This window comes from Gopherus evgoodei, chromosome 1 (assembly GCF_007399415.2).
Source record: "Gopherus evgoodei ecotype Sinaloan lineage chromosome 1, rGopEvg1_v1.p, whole genome shotgun sequence".
NCBI lineage: Eukaryota > Metazoa > Chordata > Testudines > Testudinidae > Gopherus > Gopherus evgoodei.
In genome coordinates, this window is record NC_044322.1 from 338,668,008 (window position 1) to 338,684,117 (window position 16,110).

Consider the following 16,110-nt stretch of genomic DNA (forward strand, 5'->3'; position numbering starts at 1 on the left):
AAGTCCAGGACCTCCATGGTAGCATTCTCTGAAATGCTTCCAGTTCCACATGCAGGGCCAGTTAGACAGGCAGAGCTGCAGGGTCTCAATGCGTGGATGAGATGATGGTGTAGGGAAGAGGGGTTTAGATTTATTCGAAACTGGGGAAACTTTTGGGAAAGGGAGAGCCTATACAGCAAGGATGGGCTCCACCTAAACCAACATGGAACCAGATTGCTGGCACTTAACATTAAAAAGGTCGTAGAACAGTTTTTAAACTAAGGGCTGGGGGAAAGCCGACAGGTGCGGAAGAGCACGTGGTTCGGACATCCCTTAGGGGAAGATCTATAAATGGAGATTCCCTATGTCCTAATAAGGAGGAGAAGGATGGAAGATGATAAAATACAGGTAGGGTCTGATAAGAAGCAATCAAAAGAGAGAGTCCCATTCAATTACATCATGTAATGGCAGATAGCTAAAAAGCGACAAGTTTTTAAAGTGCTTGTATACCAATGCTAGAAGTCTAAATAATAAGATGGGCGAACTAGAGTGCCTCGTATTAGATTAGGATATTGATATAATAGGCATCACAGAAACTTGGTAGAATGAGGATAATCAATGGGATACGGTAATACCAGGGTACAAAATATATTGGAAGGTGGGAGAGTGGCACTATATGTGAAAGAAAGCGTAGAATCAGATGAAGTAAAAATCTTAAATGAACCAAACTGTATTGTAGAATATACATGAATAGTAATTTCATGCTTGAATAACAAGAATATAGCAGCAGGGATATATTACAGACCACCAGACCAGGATGGTGATAGTGACTACGAAATGCTCAGGTTGATGAGAGACACAATTAAAATAAAAAACTCAGTGATAATAAGGGGGATTTCAACTATCCCATATTTACTGGGTACATATCACCTCTGGAAGGGATGCAGACATAAAGTTTCTTGACACCTTAAATGACTGCTTCTAGGAGCAACTAGTCCTGGAACCCACAAGAGGAGAAGCAATTCTTGATTTAGTCCTTAGTGGAGCACAGGATCAGGTCCAAGAGTTGGACCTCTTGGTAATAGTGACCATAATATAATTAAATTTAACATCTCTGTGGCGGGGGAAACACCACAGCGGCCCGACACTGTAGCATTTAATTTCAGAAAGGAGAACTACAGAAAAATAAGATTATTGAAACAGAAACTAAAAGGTACAGCACCAAAAGTAAAATCCCTCCAAGCTGCATGGAAACTTTTTAAAGACACCATAATAGAGGCTCAACTTAAATGTATACCCCAAATTAAAAAACATAGTAAGAGAACCAAAAAAGTGCCACAATGACTAAACGACAAAGTAAAAGAAGCCGTGAGAGGCAAAAAGGCATCCTTTAAAAAAGTTAAATCCCAATGAGAAAAATACAAAGGAGCATTTACTCTGGCAAATGAAGTATAAAAATATAATTACAAAGGCCAAAAAAGAATTTGAAGAACAGCTAGCCAAAGACTCAAAAAGCAATAGCAAAAAAAATGTTTTAGGTATATCAAAAGTAGGAAGCCTGCTAAACAATCAGTGTGGCCACTGGATGGTTGAGATGCTAACGGAGTACTCAAGGACGATAAGGCCATTGCAGAGAAATTAAATGAATTCTTTGTGTCAGTCTTCACGGTTGAGGATGTGAGGGAGATTCCCAAACCTGAGCCATTCTTTTTAGGTAACAAATCTGAGGAACTGTCCCATATTGAGGTGTCAGTAGAGGAGGCTTTGGAACAAACTGATAAACTAAACAGTAATAAGTCACCAGGATCAAATGGTCTTCATCCAAGAGTTCTGAAAGAACTAAAATGTGAAATTGCAGAACTACTAACCATCATCTATAACCTATCATTTAAATCAACTTCTGTACCAAAAGACTGGAGGATAGCTGATGTGATGCCAAATTTTAAAAAGGGCTCCAATTAAGCCTGACTGCAGTACCGGGCAAACTGGTTTAAACTATAGTAAAGAACAAAATTGTCAGACACATAGATGAACAGAATTTGTTGGGGAAGAGTCAACAGGGTTTTTGAAAAGGGAAATCATGCCTCACCAATCTGCTAGAATTCTTTGAGGGGCTCAACAAGCATGTGAACAAGGAGGATCCAGTGGATATAATGTGTTTAGATTTTCAGAAAGCCTTTGACATGGTCCCTCACCAAAGGATAAGAGGGAATGTTCTCTCATGGATTGGTAACTGGTTAAAACTATACATACAAAATGATGGGCATCTAAATTAGCTGTTACCACTCAAGAAAGAGATCTTGAAGTCATTGTGGATAGTTATCTGAAAACATCCACTCAATGTGCAGTGGCAGTCAAAAAAGCCGACAGACTGTTAGGAACCATTAGGAAAGGGTTCGATAATAAAAGACAGAAAATATCATGAATGCCTGTATATAAATCCATGGTATGGCCACACCTTGAATACTACATGTAGATCTGGTTGCTCATCTCAGAAAAGATATATTGGACTTGGAAAAGGTTCAGAAAAGGTCAACAAAATTATTAGGGGTATGGAAAAGCTGCTGTATGAGGAGAAATTAATAAGACTGGGACTTTTCAGCTTGGAAAAGAGATGACTTAGTGGAGGATATGATATAGGTCTATTAAAATCATGACTGGTGTGGAGAAAATAAAGTGGTATTTACTTCTCAGAACACAAGAACTAGGGGTCACCAAATGAAATTAATAAACAGCAGGTTTAAAACAAAAGAGAGTAGTTTTTCACACAATGCACAGTTAACCTGTGGAACTCCTTGCCAGAGGATGTTGTGAAGGCCAAGACTATAACAGGGCTCAAAAAAGAACTAGATAAATTCATGGAGGATAGGTCCATCAATGGCTATTAGCCAGGATGGGCAGGAATGGTGTTCCTAGCCTCTGTTTGCCAGAAACTGGAAATGGGCAACAGGGGATGGATCACTTGATGATTACCTGTTCTGTTCATTCCCTCTGGGGCACCTGGCATTGGCTACTGTCAGAAGAGAGGATACTGGGCTAGATGGACCTTTGGTCTGACCCAGTATGGCCGTTCTTATGTTCTGTTACTGCTACAGAGGAAGCACAAGTTGGCTGTAGCTGAAGAAACCATACCACAAACATGTAAACATTTCTCCCAAATTAAAAAGTGATTAAAATAAAGCTCTGCTTTTTGTTTCTATTGTTTCTTATTATGCTAGTCCTTGGGGAGGTTTTATTGTGCTTTCTCTTTAAACTAAGATTGTTTTACTTAGAAATAAACTTGTGCTTTATCTTCTGGTCTGGATGATGTTGCAGTCCTAGTAGCAGTTTGTGGCATAGGTTACAAGACATCACAAATAACACATAGTTAAAGTGTGCAAGTGTCATTTTTACAAAGCATTTTGTAAACATTGGATTTATTCCCTTGAGATTCTATATAATTTCTGCTTTTCTGTGATCCATAATGGCATCTTAGATCCAACATCTTAGCTGTACTTAGTACATTTGTGCTGACAGTTGAAGCACAGAGTTTGGTTATCCTGAGAAAGTCTGGGGATTGGGAAATGCTTAATTTCAGCCTCCTTTTCCCCCTGTTACATCCTCTATTGTTTTGTTTCTCTACATCTCCAAAGTGGAGCACTGTGTTTGGATGCACTTTATCATGTAAATGATGGTGCAGGAGTTATTTGCTTGCTGTGATCTGATTGGAAAGCCAGATTAGAATTGCCTAAATAGTTTTAACTGATTGCTTTTTAAATCTGCAGATACATTATAAATAAAACCGTGATCTGATTTGCCTAATTCACATGTAATACAATATAATCTAGGGCTCTTTTGAAGGAGAAAATTTACATATCATGTACACTACTTTCTGTTACATTGGTATAATGGAATTTGCTAATTGACCACTCTACTGAGTGTCTTATTTCCAGGAGTAATAGTTTGATGAAAGGGTGAATTGACCTCCTTCAAATAGGAGCCTGAGGATTTGCCTGTGGGGAATATATTCCATAGCAAATTGCTGTGGGACTATTTAAGCGCTTTGATGTAAAGTAAAAACAATCTCTTGTGTTGGAGTACAATTCAGAGGACAAAAGGACCATTTTGCCAAATTGTGCAGACATAAACTGACTCGCCCGGAACAGAAGTCATTTCTGTATTCTGGTATCTGTTGTATCCATGCTCTCTTTAAAAAAAAAAAAAAAAAAGAATAAATTGGTTAAGGACTGAGGATGTATTATGAAGTAATGGCATGAAAGCAAGCAGTATATATCAGCAGCTCCCAACCTTTCCAGACTACTGTACCCCTTTCAGGAGCCTGATTTGTCTTGCATACTCCCAAGATTTACCTCACTTAAAACTACTTACTTACAAAATCAGACTTAAAAATACAAAAGCATCACAGCACACTATTACTGCAAAATTGCATAATTTCTCATTTTTACCATATAATTATAAAATCAATTGTAATATGAATATCTCACTTACATTTCAGTGTATAGTATATAGAGCAGTATAGACAAGTCATTGTCTGTATGAAATTTTAGTTTGTGCTGACTTAGCTAGCACTTTTTATGCAGTCTGTTGTAAAACTAGGCAAATATTTAGATAAGTTGATGTACCCCTTAGAAGACCTCTGCATACCTCCCCCAGGGGTACCTGTACCCCTGGTTGAGAACCACTGGTGTAGATTACCTGCTTTATTTTGCTTCCATGTCATTTTTAAATGGGGAATGCCTGTTTAGCAGGAACATGGACATTTTCAGAAGGGACTTTAACAATAGCCTATAACTCTGCTAGAGGAACATACAAATGGCCCATAAATCCGTCAAGAACACAGTATTAGTATGTGTTACATTTATGGGGTATTCTTGAAAGATGTGATGTGTAACTGAAGGCTTTCATCTGCGGGGTGTCAAAGTCCTCTTGTTAGATGTTAAAGGAATGTATGTTTGATCTATTTTGGGTTCATTTCGCTAGGAAGATATGAATGGCAGTTCCAGAATAGTTGCAAGGCTTCTCCCTTTTGTTTTTTGCTGCCATCTCTTTCTTTATTAAGAGCTTTGAAGATTTTTCCTTCCAACTTTATTATCATTTTCATCCTATCTAAGCTTTGCTGCTGCTACTTCTCCCCTCGCAGCTTGTGATTGTGATCCCCGTGGAATCCAGACACCTCAGTGCAATCGCTCCACGGGGCTGTGCGCCTGTAAGGAGGGTGTCGAGGGACCCCACTGTGACAAGTGCACCCGCGGATACTCTGGCATCTTCCCTGACTGTGTGCCATGTCATCAGTGTTTCGCTGTGTGGGACGTCATCATTAGTGAACTGACCAATAGGACACAGAGGTTCCTGGAGAGAGCAAAAATCCTGAAAATCAGTGGGGTCAGTGGCCCTTACCAGCAAACTATCAACACTATGGAAGAGAAACTGAATGAAATTAAAAGTATCCTTGCTCAGAATCCAGCTGCTGAGCCCCTTAAAAACATTGGAAATCTCTTTGAGGAAGCAGGGTGAGTACAGTACATGTTCTGTGTCTATTTCCAGCTCAGTTAGGGCTCGATACTCCAGTGTGCTCAACTCCCCAGTTAGAGCTGAGAGCGCTCACTGTCTGGCAGGAAAGAGCCTGCAGTGCTCTTAGTCAGATTCTACTGAGTGCAAAAAAAATGCAGCTGGGACCCAAAACTGTCATGATCTTTGAAACTTTGGAGGGGGCGGCCATGCTTGTATTTTGTCAGCCTGCCAGCCAATTAACATGGAGCCAGCACGTTGATTCCTTGTGATCCCCCAGGGCAAAGGACAAGCACAGCTATTATGTGAGAGAATGCAGGGACAGAGATTGAATTCTTGGAATTTTGTTTTATAGCTATCTAGATAGCAATGCAGACTTCTTTCTAATCTAAAAAACTAAACATTGTCAACAGAAAACACCAGTGTTGTAACACTGGTTGTCTCCATTTCATGAAGTGTCAGATGCAGAAGTCCTGTATTCATGGTATTTAAAAATAAGGAGACAGAAGGGTGAGCCCCTGTGAAATCTAGGACGGTTAAATACCAACAATCTTTATAGTTATTGATTGAAATAATTTAAAGCAGTTGATAGAATATGAGTGTTTTCCATGCACCTTTAAAACGTTCCCATCCAAACCAGAAGGGGAGGCTAAAATGCTCGTGAAGAGGTTTTGTAGTTAATGATTTGTGGCTGCTCCCCAGCTCCATTAACATGGATCCCTGGAGAGTTGTTATACATGGGTGCTGGATTCCAAGAGAGGTGACGGCATGCAGAGGGACCACTCTTCCTCTCACCTCCTCGATAAACCACCTCACCTTTACCTCCCTTCCATCTGGCCTGGCGAAGGGGAGGGTGGTGCCTTGCCCCAGTGATGATGGTCCTTATCCAAAGCCTAGTGAGGTCAGTTAAGTCTTCCTATTAGTTGAGGCCTTATAAGAGCCTGCTACTTAGAGCTGGATGCGTTTTGGTGCTGGAGGTCCCAGGTTCAGGTCACATTGATGACAATGTACCTATGTCAGTGAACTGTGGCTGCAGTCACCTCTCTGGTTCCACTTTATTAGGCCTCACAACAGAAGTCTGGAATTTTTGTTGGAGCAAAAAGACTGGCAGGCAGAGAACCGCTTGCTGAACAGAGGAAAGAGCTGATATCACTCACCTTTTACCTTTCTTGCTGGAGGTGGGATGTTTTCTCCCACCTCCACCCAGAAGATGCCATTGACAAAAGGGGATCTTTATAAAGTATTTAAAAGAATCCATTGTGTTCAGAGAATTTTTGTTTGTTTCTGACATTCAGTTGTAGTAATCAAAAAATGCATTTGTAGCTGTGTAGGATGAGAAGCAAATTCTGTATGGATCATAGTAGTTGACACGCTGACCTATGCAGTTGCCATGGTTCAAGAGCATTACAGCAGAGTTCTGGAATCTGGCTCTGGTTAATCTTACACAAAGCAGCTGTTTTCTGAGCAATTGGGTGCTTTGAGTTTATAAATGTGTTGTAGATTAAAAAGTAGTTTTTGTGATAAAGGAAACAAAACCAGTATTCAGGAAGGCAAGCTGTTACAAATCGCTTACAGCACTGATCAGGGAGGGATGGAAGGATTGTAACTACTGTACAGCTTTCTTTATAAAAAAAAAAAAAAATTCAAGGCTAATAGATTTTTTTTTCCTCGAGTAAAGGTAGGTTCTGTGTTTTTGCTTGCAGCAAGCTAACAGCAGATGTTACAGAAAAGATGGCTGAAATAGAAGATAAGCTCTCTGTAATAGCGTTAAAAAGCAATAACACGGACACTCACCTGAGGGCACTGGAAACAGATGCAGAGAGCCTAGACTATGTTGTGAAAGAACTTGCAGAACAACTCGAGTTTATAAAAATCTCCGATATCCGAGGTGAGGTGTACCATGGGGAAAAAGGAAAAGAGCCAGGGCAGCAAACGATTAAATAAGTGTATTGTTTTAAATATCAGGTTAATCTTCTAAACTGTAATAAAACATGTTCTGTGAGTGCAGTTTCCTTCTGAGTTTTGGCAGAGTTGCTGATCTAGCAGGAATTGCTTTGAAGTCTCTGTTTTTGTGTGCATTGCAAAACTAGCTCAAGATCTTAGGGAACAAAGTCATCTTAAAACCTCTTAATGTATAGAAGTTGTAGACCAGTTACATGTACTAACAGTAAGCCCTCTGATATACTTGCATTTTGTTACATACCACAATTAAGTACACATACAGATGTCTGAAGTTACTTTAGTTCACATTTAATTACAGAAATTTAGTAATCTCATGTATGTAAGACTGCATGAATCTTTGTGAATGTGTGTCACACTTCAGGGCTAGATTCTACCACTCATACAGAGAGTGACATTAACCCCTGTGTAGAAAGCCTGCACTAGGATTGGCCAATATGTATTCCCCGGCAAGCCTGGACTTCAGTGGTGTGTAGGTCTTGTGCTGGACCACGGCTCGTGGGTGAATTGCACCTACTCACCAGGCAGTTCCATGGAATCAAAGAATCACAGAAGTATCTAGCGTTATAAATCTAGGACCAGATCTTCCTTTGCTTTCAGTGGGAGCGGGATCAGACCCTTAGTCTGCAAGAATTTTCAAACTTTTTAATATTAGTCAAATTCTGTAGACCACTGAAATCAAAGCATCAGTGGGACCATCAATGGGAGGTTTGTTTGATTAAGGATAGCAGAATTTTCCCCATACGTAGTTCAAGCATACTAACAGTAATAATGTTTGTATAACTTTGTATTCAGTTTTATAAAGAAATGGCCTTATACAATTTTGTCATCCACTAGATTCCCCATAAAAATTGTACTATAAATTCAGCAATGAGGGCTGATTGCTGAACAGTTGGATCTAATTTCTGCAGGAGCCTTGGATAGTATCACCAAATATTTTCAGATGTCCCTGGAGGCAGAAGAGAGAGTCAATGCCTCCACTGTTCACCCTGATAGCCTTGTGGAATTGTCAGCTCAGACACGACAGGAAGTGGAAGACTTAATCAGTGAGCAAGAGGCCCAGTTCAAGGCAAAACAAGAGGAACAGTCACGCCTTCTAGATGAACTCGCAGGCAAGCTGCAAAGTCTGGATCTTTCTGAAGTGGCTGAGAAGGTACATGGTTAAGATTTGTTTGGGTGTAGAACCTGCAGGAAACCATCAGTGGTGCTGTTGCAGAAATGACAGGCAGGAAGGCAGAGCGTGCTACTTTGTTGGAAGTGGGTTTTACTTATGGAAAAATGCTTGTCTGGTGTGCTGAGAGAGATTGTGAACTGGAACTTCTTACATGACTTGTGGACCACAAGGGATGCACTAGCTTTCAAACCCCACCCACCGCACCCATCCCATTTCCAACCTCCTCTCCCTGACAGTACTCAGTCATCCCATTGTTTCTTCCCATGACCCAAATCCCACAGTCCTCTGCACCCACAAAGAATTATCAGACTTGGTTGATTATAAGACCAGGTTTTGGGGGTCATGAGCCCCAAAAGATCAAAAACTACTCCACTAGGCCTCTGCAGCACTCTTCTTCAACAAGTTTCTTCTCTGAGCCTCACTCTGGCTGATGTAATGGTTTGGATTTACAGGAATTTTCATTGGGTGCATCTGTTTTCTCTCCCTTTTTTTTTTTTTTTAAATATTGTCCTACAGTTGTGTAGTACAGTAACTCCCCACCTAAGGTCCTCTCACTTAACGTTGTTTCGATCTTGCATCCCTGTTCCATTAGAGAACATGCTCATTTAAAGTTGTGCAATGATCCGCTATACCATCATTTAGCTGCCTGCTTTGTTCACAGCTGGCAGCCCCCCATCAGCTCCCATACACCCCTGCAGCGCCTCCCACTGCCAGCGGACCCCGCAGATCAACGCCTTCCCCCTGCCCCCATGGCAATCAACTGGTTTGCGGAGTTCAGGAAGCAGGAGGGAGGGGAGGGGAGCGAGGATACAGCATGCAGAGTAAAGGGGAAGAAGGTGGAGGGTGGGGGTAGGAGAGGCGGGGGGCTTGAGGGAAGGGGTGGAGTGGGAGGGCCGAGGGTTGAGCCCCCCGTACCTGGTGCTTGCACAGTAGGTGCAACGTACTTCTCCTGCCCTATGGCACCTTCAGCCTCCTTGCCTGCCTCATTGTCTGCAGTGCCAGTGAGCTGTGCCTGTGTGGGGTAAGGTGGGGACACCTCCTATTGCTTCATACTCAGCAATGATGGTTGTAGTATTAAATTGTTTCTTTAAAATTGTTTAAAAGTTATACCTGTATTAAATTGCTTGTTTAAAATTGTTTAAAATGTATATAATGCCTTTTGTCTGGCAAAAAACAAAAATTCCCTGGAACCTAACCCCCCATATTTACACTAATTCTTTTGGGGAAATTGGATTCGCTTAACATTGTTTCGCTTAAAGTTGCATTTTTCAGGAACACAACTACGTTAAGTGAGGAGTTACTGTATTTAGCTAGATGCATGCTCAAGGAGGCTATTCATCTAGCCTAAAGTCCAACCGTCCATGTTTTGTGCAGCACTGTCCCTGTCCAGTAGGATATGGCACCAAACGTGGGTTTGTCCAGTAAAAATGAGAGGAGAAGGCTGTGGATGTAGGACAATGCCAGTAGAGGTGGGGATGGTAGATGTGCCAGTGGCCACTTTATGCGTGTTGTGTGCTTGCCCTGGACTTCTCTGATCTGTCTAAGACACAACAGACCTTTTTCTGAGCTCTCGAGTTAAAAGGACACTCTGAGAAGCAGTCTGGTGCTTATTCTCTGCACAGCGGTAAAGCTGAAGTAAATCTGAGGTAGGGTGGCTTTTTCCTGGGAGATTTCACAGTGTTCCTTCTGCAACTTTCCTTTGAAGTAAATCAGCTGCAGTTAGAAAACAATTCGGCCTGCAAATATGATGGAGAGGGCCTATTTATTAACTTAAGTGGTTAGAGGTAAGTTATAGGATGAGTTCTCTAAAGCAGTGGTTCCCAACCTTTTTTGTCTGGCAGGCACCAGACGATGAGCCACGGAGGACCGTGGCGGCAGATGAGCATCCGCCAAAATTCCACCAACAAGCAGCAATGTCAATAGGCGTCGCCACCAAAATGCTGCCAAAAAGTAGCGTCATCCAGAAGTGTCGCTCCCAAAATACCGCCAAAAATCAGCGGCATTTCGGTGGCGACGCTTCTGGATGACACAGCTTGTCGGTGGCATTTTAGTGGATGCTCGTCTGCTGGCCAGTATGCAGGCGCACTTAGACGCCCCAGCGGGCACCAGGGCGCCCACAGGCACCATGTTGGGGACCCTTGCTTTAAAGATTGCATTGTCCCTCCTATTTTCTCCGCCATGCCTCCTTTTAGCAATTGTTATCTAACATGACACTGCTTCTTTTTCTTGGGGAGGCGCTTTTAGTTGGAATCCCTCCCCCACATTCCTGTCCCTCTTGTTTAAATAAAGTTTATCAAGGTTCTAGGCAGTATCATTAGTTGCTGGGAGCCTTAAGAATGTGCAGCCCCCTGCAGGACATTCTGCTTTCTAGAGCAGTGGTTCTCAATCAGAGGTACATGTACCCCTAGGGGTATGCAGAGGTCTGCCAGGGGTACATCAACTTATCTAAATATTTGCCTAGTTTTATAACAGGCTACAATAAAAGCTAGCAAAGTCCGTACAAACTAAAGTTTCATATGACATGTTGATACTGCTGTGTATACTATACACTGAAATGTAAGTACAATATTTATATTGTTAGATTTATTTTTTATAATTATATGGTAAAACTGAGAAAATAAACACTTTTTCAGTAATAGTGTGCTGTGTATTTTTATGTCAGATTTTGTGAGTAAGTAGTTTAAGTTGAGGTGAAATTTGGGGTATGCAAGACGAATCAGACTCCTAAAAGGGGTACAGGAGTCTGGAAAAGTTGAGACACACTATTCTTGAGAATAGTGGATTGCATGCCAAGCATCAGGGAAAGGAAAAGGCTAAGGCTGTTTGTTAGAGAGAGAGAATTTAAAATTAACCTGATGCAGTTTTGTGTACCTTTACTGGGGGGATATTGCCTGAAAAACGTTTATTTTTGTGACTGTCATGCTTCCTTCCATGCCCTGCCAAAAAAGGAAAACTTTGCCCAACCTTCCATCTTCCTAAAGATTTTTTTTTTTAATGATTCCATTTATTATCCGGACTCTGGGGGTAGTTCACAGATAGAGCTGACTAAACATTTTCTGATCAAATGTATTTACATTACAAAATGCTGTTTCTTCAAAATTAAACCTTTACAGGGGAACATGTTGATTTTTGTCAAAATTTCATTTTGAGAAAAAAGCATTTTGATAAAGTCACATTTGAACACTTTGATGTTTTTGTTCCGAAACAATTTTTTGAACTTTTACATAAAACTCTCAAAGTCAAACTCAGGATGAAACATTTTAATTTAAACAAAACATTTTACTTAGACCCCAAATGGTATCTTTTGGAAAATTTCATTTTTGAGGAATTTCAAAATATTTTTGGATTTCTTCCAAATGTTGAAATGTCACAATTTCCCCAAGACTAAGTTTGAGTTTCAGCCAGCTGAAGCCATAGGTTTGCCTTCAGGAGGGAAGGGCCCTCCTCTTCCCTCTCCATTTTTAATGGAAGTCTGAGGGTAATTTTCCATTGAAAGAACCAAATCTGTGCCAATTCTATATCATTTAGTAAGCCAGTGCAGGGTGGATGACTGTCTTGGTACTGCCATTATTACCCAAACTACTTGTGCCTGGAGGACTATGTGTTTATACATAGGAGCTTTCCTTCCCTCATCACTCTGTACTGGAGCAAATCTCACGATACAGGTGTGAAGTAGGGAATGCCCTAGTTTTTGATGCTGCAGTACAGCAGCTACACGACCATTTATTTCTCAAGCATTCTGAGATTTCACTGCCAGGGGTGCGGGTACCACTACATGTTTCCAGCATCATCAGAAAGCTTCTGGTCCACTTTCCTTCCCCCCCTCATCCATCCCCCAAAGCAAGGGCAATTAAATGTGACTATTTCTTGTTGGTCTGTTGCAGACATGTGGAACTCCCTCAGGGGCTTCCTGTGCTGACTCAGAGTGTGGCGGTCTGAACTGCCGAACAGATGAAGGCGAAAAGAAATGTGGAGGACCAGGCTGCGAGGGGTTGGTTACTGTGGCTCACAGTGCATGGCAGAAAGCCATGGATTTTGACAGAGACATACTCAGTGCATTGGCGGAAGTTGAAGAACTCTCTAAAATGGTAACTCTTTCCAAGTAGATCACTAAACATTAATTTAAAATGAAAGAAATTTCCCCAACAGGGATATGATACAAAACTACAGAACGTTTTTCCTCCAGACATTCATTTTAAAATGTTTCTTTCCAGTTGCATAACTTCACCAGCATTTTTTTTAAAGAGCCTCATAAAGTGAACTTGTTTAAACTGAAATTCCATGTGTAATCCATAAACATTTGTCTGTGTTGTTTAAGGTAGCATTGGTGTTGTGGATTCCGGCATGTTTTAAAAGCATTCTGTGAGTTTTTTATGAGAACAAGTTTTCCACACTGCTTTGGACTCCAAATATCAATTGCATTTTGGTTTGCAAAATGAGCCTTAATGTGCAAAGAAGTTTTTTACCAGGCCACCTTATTTACCTCCCATAGGTCTCCGAGGCAAAACAGAGAGCAGATAAAGCAAAACAAAATGCACAAGAAGTTCTGCTCAAAACCAATGCCACAAAAGAGCAAGTGGACAGAAGCAATGAAGACCTAAGAAACCTTATTAAGCAGATCAGGGAATTTCTGATGCGTAAGGATGATCTTTAACTTAGTTGACATTAGTGATTTTTATCTTTGTTATGAGAAATTCTGCTAGCTTATTTCTAGAGGCCTTAATAAAGTTAGGATGTTGTACATCTGTAACATTTACAGATGCAAAATAGTGGACTCTTCCAACTCTGCACATGCTGCAGATAGCTTTTCTCGTGCATTTCTCTAGGTAGCTGCCTAGCCTAGTCTTAAAATCCTTTCTGAATACTATAGTTTCTGCGATTCTTGTCTTGATTATCCATTTCATTTAAGTTTAAGATTTTTATAAGCAGTAGGATCCATTTTCAGCTTTATAGGTGAAAGGTGAGGTTATCAATACAGATTGGCAATTGATTCTTTGCACAATGCTATGAAAAAAATGGACCCCAGTGAGGAAGAGCAAGGCCTTTCAGTTTCAGCATGATTGGAACTTTAACAGACTTTGCCTTTTCCTCTGCAATAGAGCTGATTGGTGGTGGTGGAGTGGAGTAGTTTAAAACTTACTAGGAGATTGTCATGCTACTCCCATTAATTTCAAGGGAACTGTGTAGCTAACTCTCCTCATCAATCAGCACTGAAATTTCAATCATTAGCTGTGCTAACCTGTGGAGAAGTGCGAGATCTTTTGGAAGATGGAGCACAGTCTCCATTGGGGAGGTCTGTTATGTGCAACTGCTGGCCTACAAACATCAATGTTTTCTACATGTTAAGAATGTGTTCAGTCCTGTGCAAACACAGGGAGGAATGTTTAGATACATGTAAGAGCACCATAGGACCATCTGAGCAATAGAGGCAACTTTTGCTTAAACCCCAATCCCTGGCAGCCATAAAATGCTGCTGTTACATGTATCTAAACATGGTGCATGGCCCTCTTTCACTTTAGAAATGTATGAATGTGCCCCAAAGGAATGACTTATTCCATTTCAGTTCATAATATTTTGCACTCTACACAGCATTACAAACGTTGGATCAAATTCATTCCCGTTGAACTCCCATGGAACATGGGTCCATTATCTAATTGATCCTTACAGCTTCCACGAGGCTGTCAAATTATCTTTTACAGCTGAAGAAATGGGGGGCAGACAAGGTCTGAGATTGCCCAAAGTCATGCAGTAAGTCAGTGTTAGGAATTACACAGTTCTACTGATTACCAAGCTGTGCTCAAGCCACTGGAGGCCAATGGGTGAAAAGTACCCCTCAAGAAGCTGAAATGGGACTTAAGCAGGGCTCTATGCTCTGTGGTGGTATTCTGCAGAGAAGTGAATTTTACCCTAACTGAGCATACCACCACCTTTCTACATATTTTCTGCAAATTGTGGTGGTGGTGGTGATGTTTCGTTTGCCATTGCTGTTTGTCAGTTTCTTGCTTTTAAGGAACCACACTGACAAGGATTTCAGTAGTGTAATTTGACATTGGCATGGATGGCTTGCTAATCCTCTCACTGTCTGCTTATCCTGTTGAATTTGTGCCACCTTTAGAGGATAGCGCTGATTTGGATAGCATTGAAGCAGTTGCTAATGAAGTGTTGAAGATGGAGATGCCAAGTAGCCCCCAGCAGCTACAGACCCTGACAGAGGATATCCGTGAGCGTGTGGAAAGCCTTTCTGATGTAGAGATTATCTTACAACAGAGTGCTGGAGACATTGCTAGAGCTGAAATGCTGTTAGAGGAAGCAAATAAAGCAAGGTAACATGTACTATACACGGTTTTGTATCAGCTGTCTCTTTAAATCACTGATTTAAATCAGACTATTTTATTTCATTCAAATATTTTTAAAAAACATAGTAAGCTAAATTCATTCTGGTGTAAATTTTTATTCATACCAAAATGAAACATTTCTAATGTCACACATTATATTGTTACTTCTGCTCTACAGCAAAAGTGCAAAAGATGTTAAAGTCACTGCAGCTATTGTGAAAGAAGCACTGGAAGAAGCTGAAAAGGCCCAAAATGCAGCCGGAAAGGCCATCAAACAAGCTGAAGAAGACATTAGAGGAACGCAGGACCTACTTACCTCAGTAAGTCCTAACTATATATAAAAAATATTCACTGTGTATCTAGTTTGATGCTTGGTAACTGCTTTAGCTAAGGGAAGAGGAGCTCTTCAAACAGCAAACTTCTCTGAATTAGGAGAACAACAAGGAGCGCTTTCCACCCCACTAGTCAATCGGTGCTTTGCTACTGACTGCAGTGGGTGCAGAAATGGTGCCAAGAATGAACTGGGATGTGCCTTCCAACCCAGCAGGTGTCCTCAGATCTCCAGGAAATCCTACAAGGCAGGTGGTCTATTATCTGGTAGCTGAGCCATGCTGCCAACTCTCCCATCCATGTAAAAGACTTTGCCAGTACAGTGTGAAAACACATGAGCATTAATCCTTTATTGAAGCATTAATTGTTGTTTGTCAAATGATGTCACTGCAGAGCCCTATATGCATGAATATTTAGGTAAAGGACTAATCCATTATTAGTAAGTGTCCAAGTGTGCTTGCTTGATGCTTTACAAATAATGAGAGATGGGCCCTTCCCAGTCATAAATAAGCCCACCTAAGTACCTTCAATAGTCATAGTGGGCTTTTATAAGAATGAAGTATCTTCCATTAGCATTAGAACTTGGTTCACTCAAGTCTTAAGACTTTGACCATTCTCATTTCATCAAGTCCAGTTCATAAAGAACCACTTCATAGATCGCCCCATTGACAAGACTGTAAAGCACTAAAATTTGATAAAAGCAGCAAAGAATCCTGTGGCACCTTATAGACTAACAGACGTTTTGGAGCATGAGCTTTCGTGGGTGAATACCCACTTCCTCAGATGCATGTAATGGAAATATCCAGGGGCAGGTATATATATGTG

General features: G+C 41.0%; 1 protein-coding gene across 1 annotated transcript in view; it reads left to right on the forward strand.

Annotated features, from left to right (window-relative positions):
* The window catches only part of LAMB1 (laminin subunit beta 1), a 73,666-nt gene that overhangs the window by 51,501 nt on the left and 6,055 nt on the right, over positions 1 to 16,110 (forward strand). The window contains exons 24-30 of the mRNA XM_030540039.1: positions 5,120 to 5,489; positions 7,191 to 7,375; positions 8,358 to 8,599; positions 12,505 to 12,708; positions 13,113 to 13,257; positions 14,736 to 14,943; positions 15,134 to 15,275. Of these exons, the coding sequence (XP_030395899.1) occupies positions 5,120 to 5,489; positions 7,191 to 7,375; positions 8,358 to 8,599; positions 12,505 to 12,708; positions 13,113 to 13,257; positions 14,736 to 14,943; positions 15,134 to 15,275 (1,496 nt within the window). The remainder of the gene's footprint in view (positions 1 to 5,119; positions 5,490 to 7,190; positions 7,376 to 8,357; positions 8,600 to 12,504; positions 12,709 to 13,112; positions 13,258 to 14,735; positions 14,944 to 15,133; positions 15,276 to 16,110) is intronic.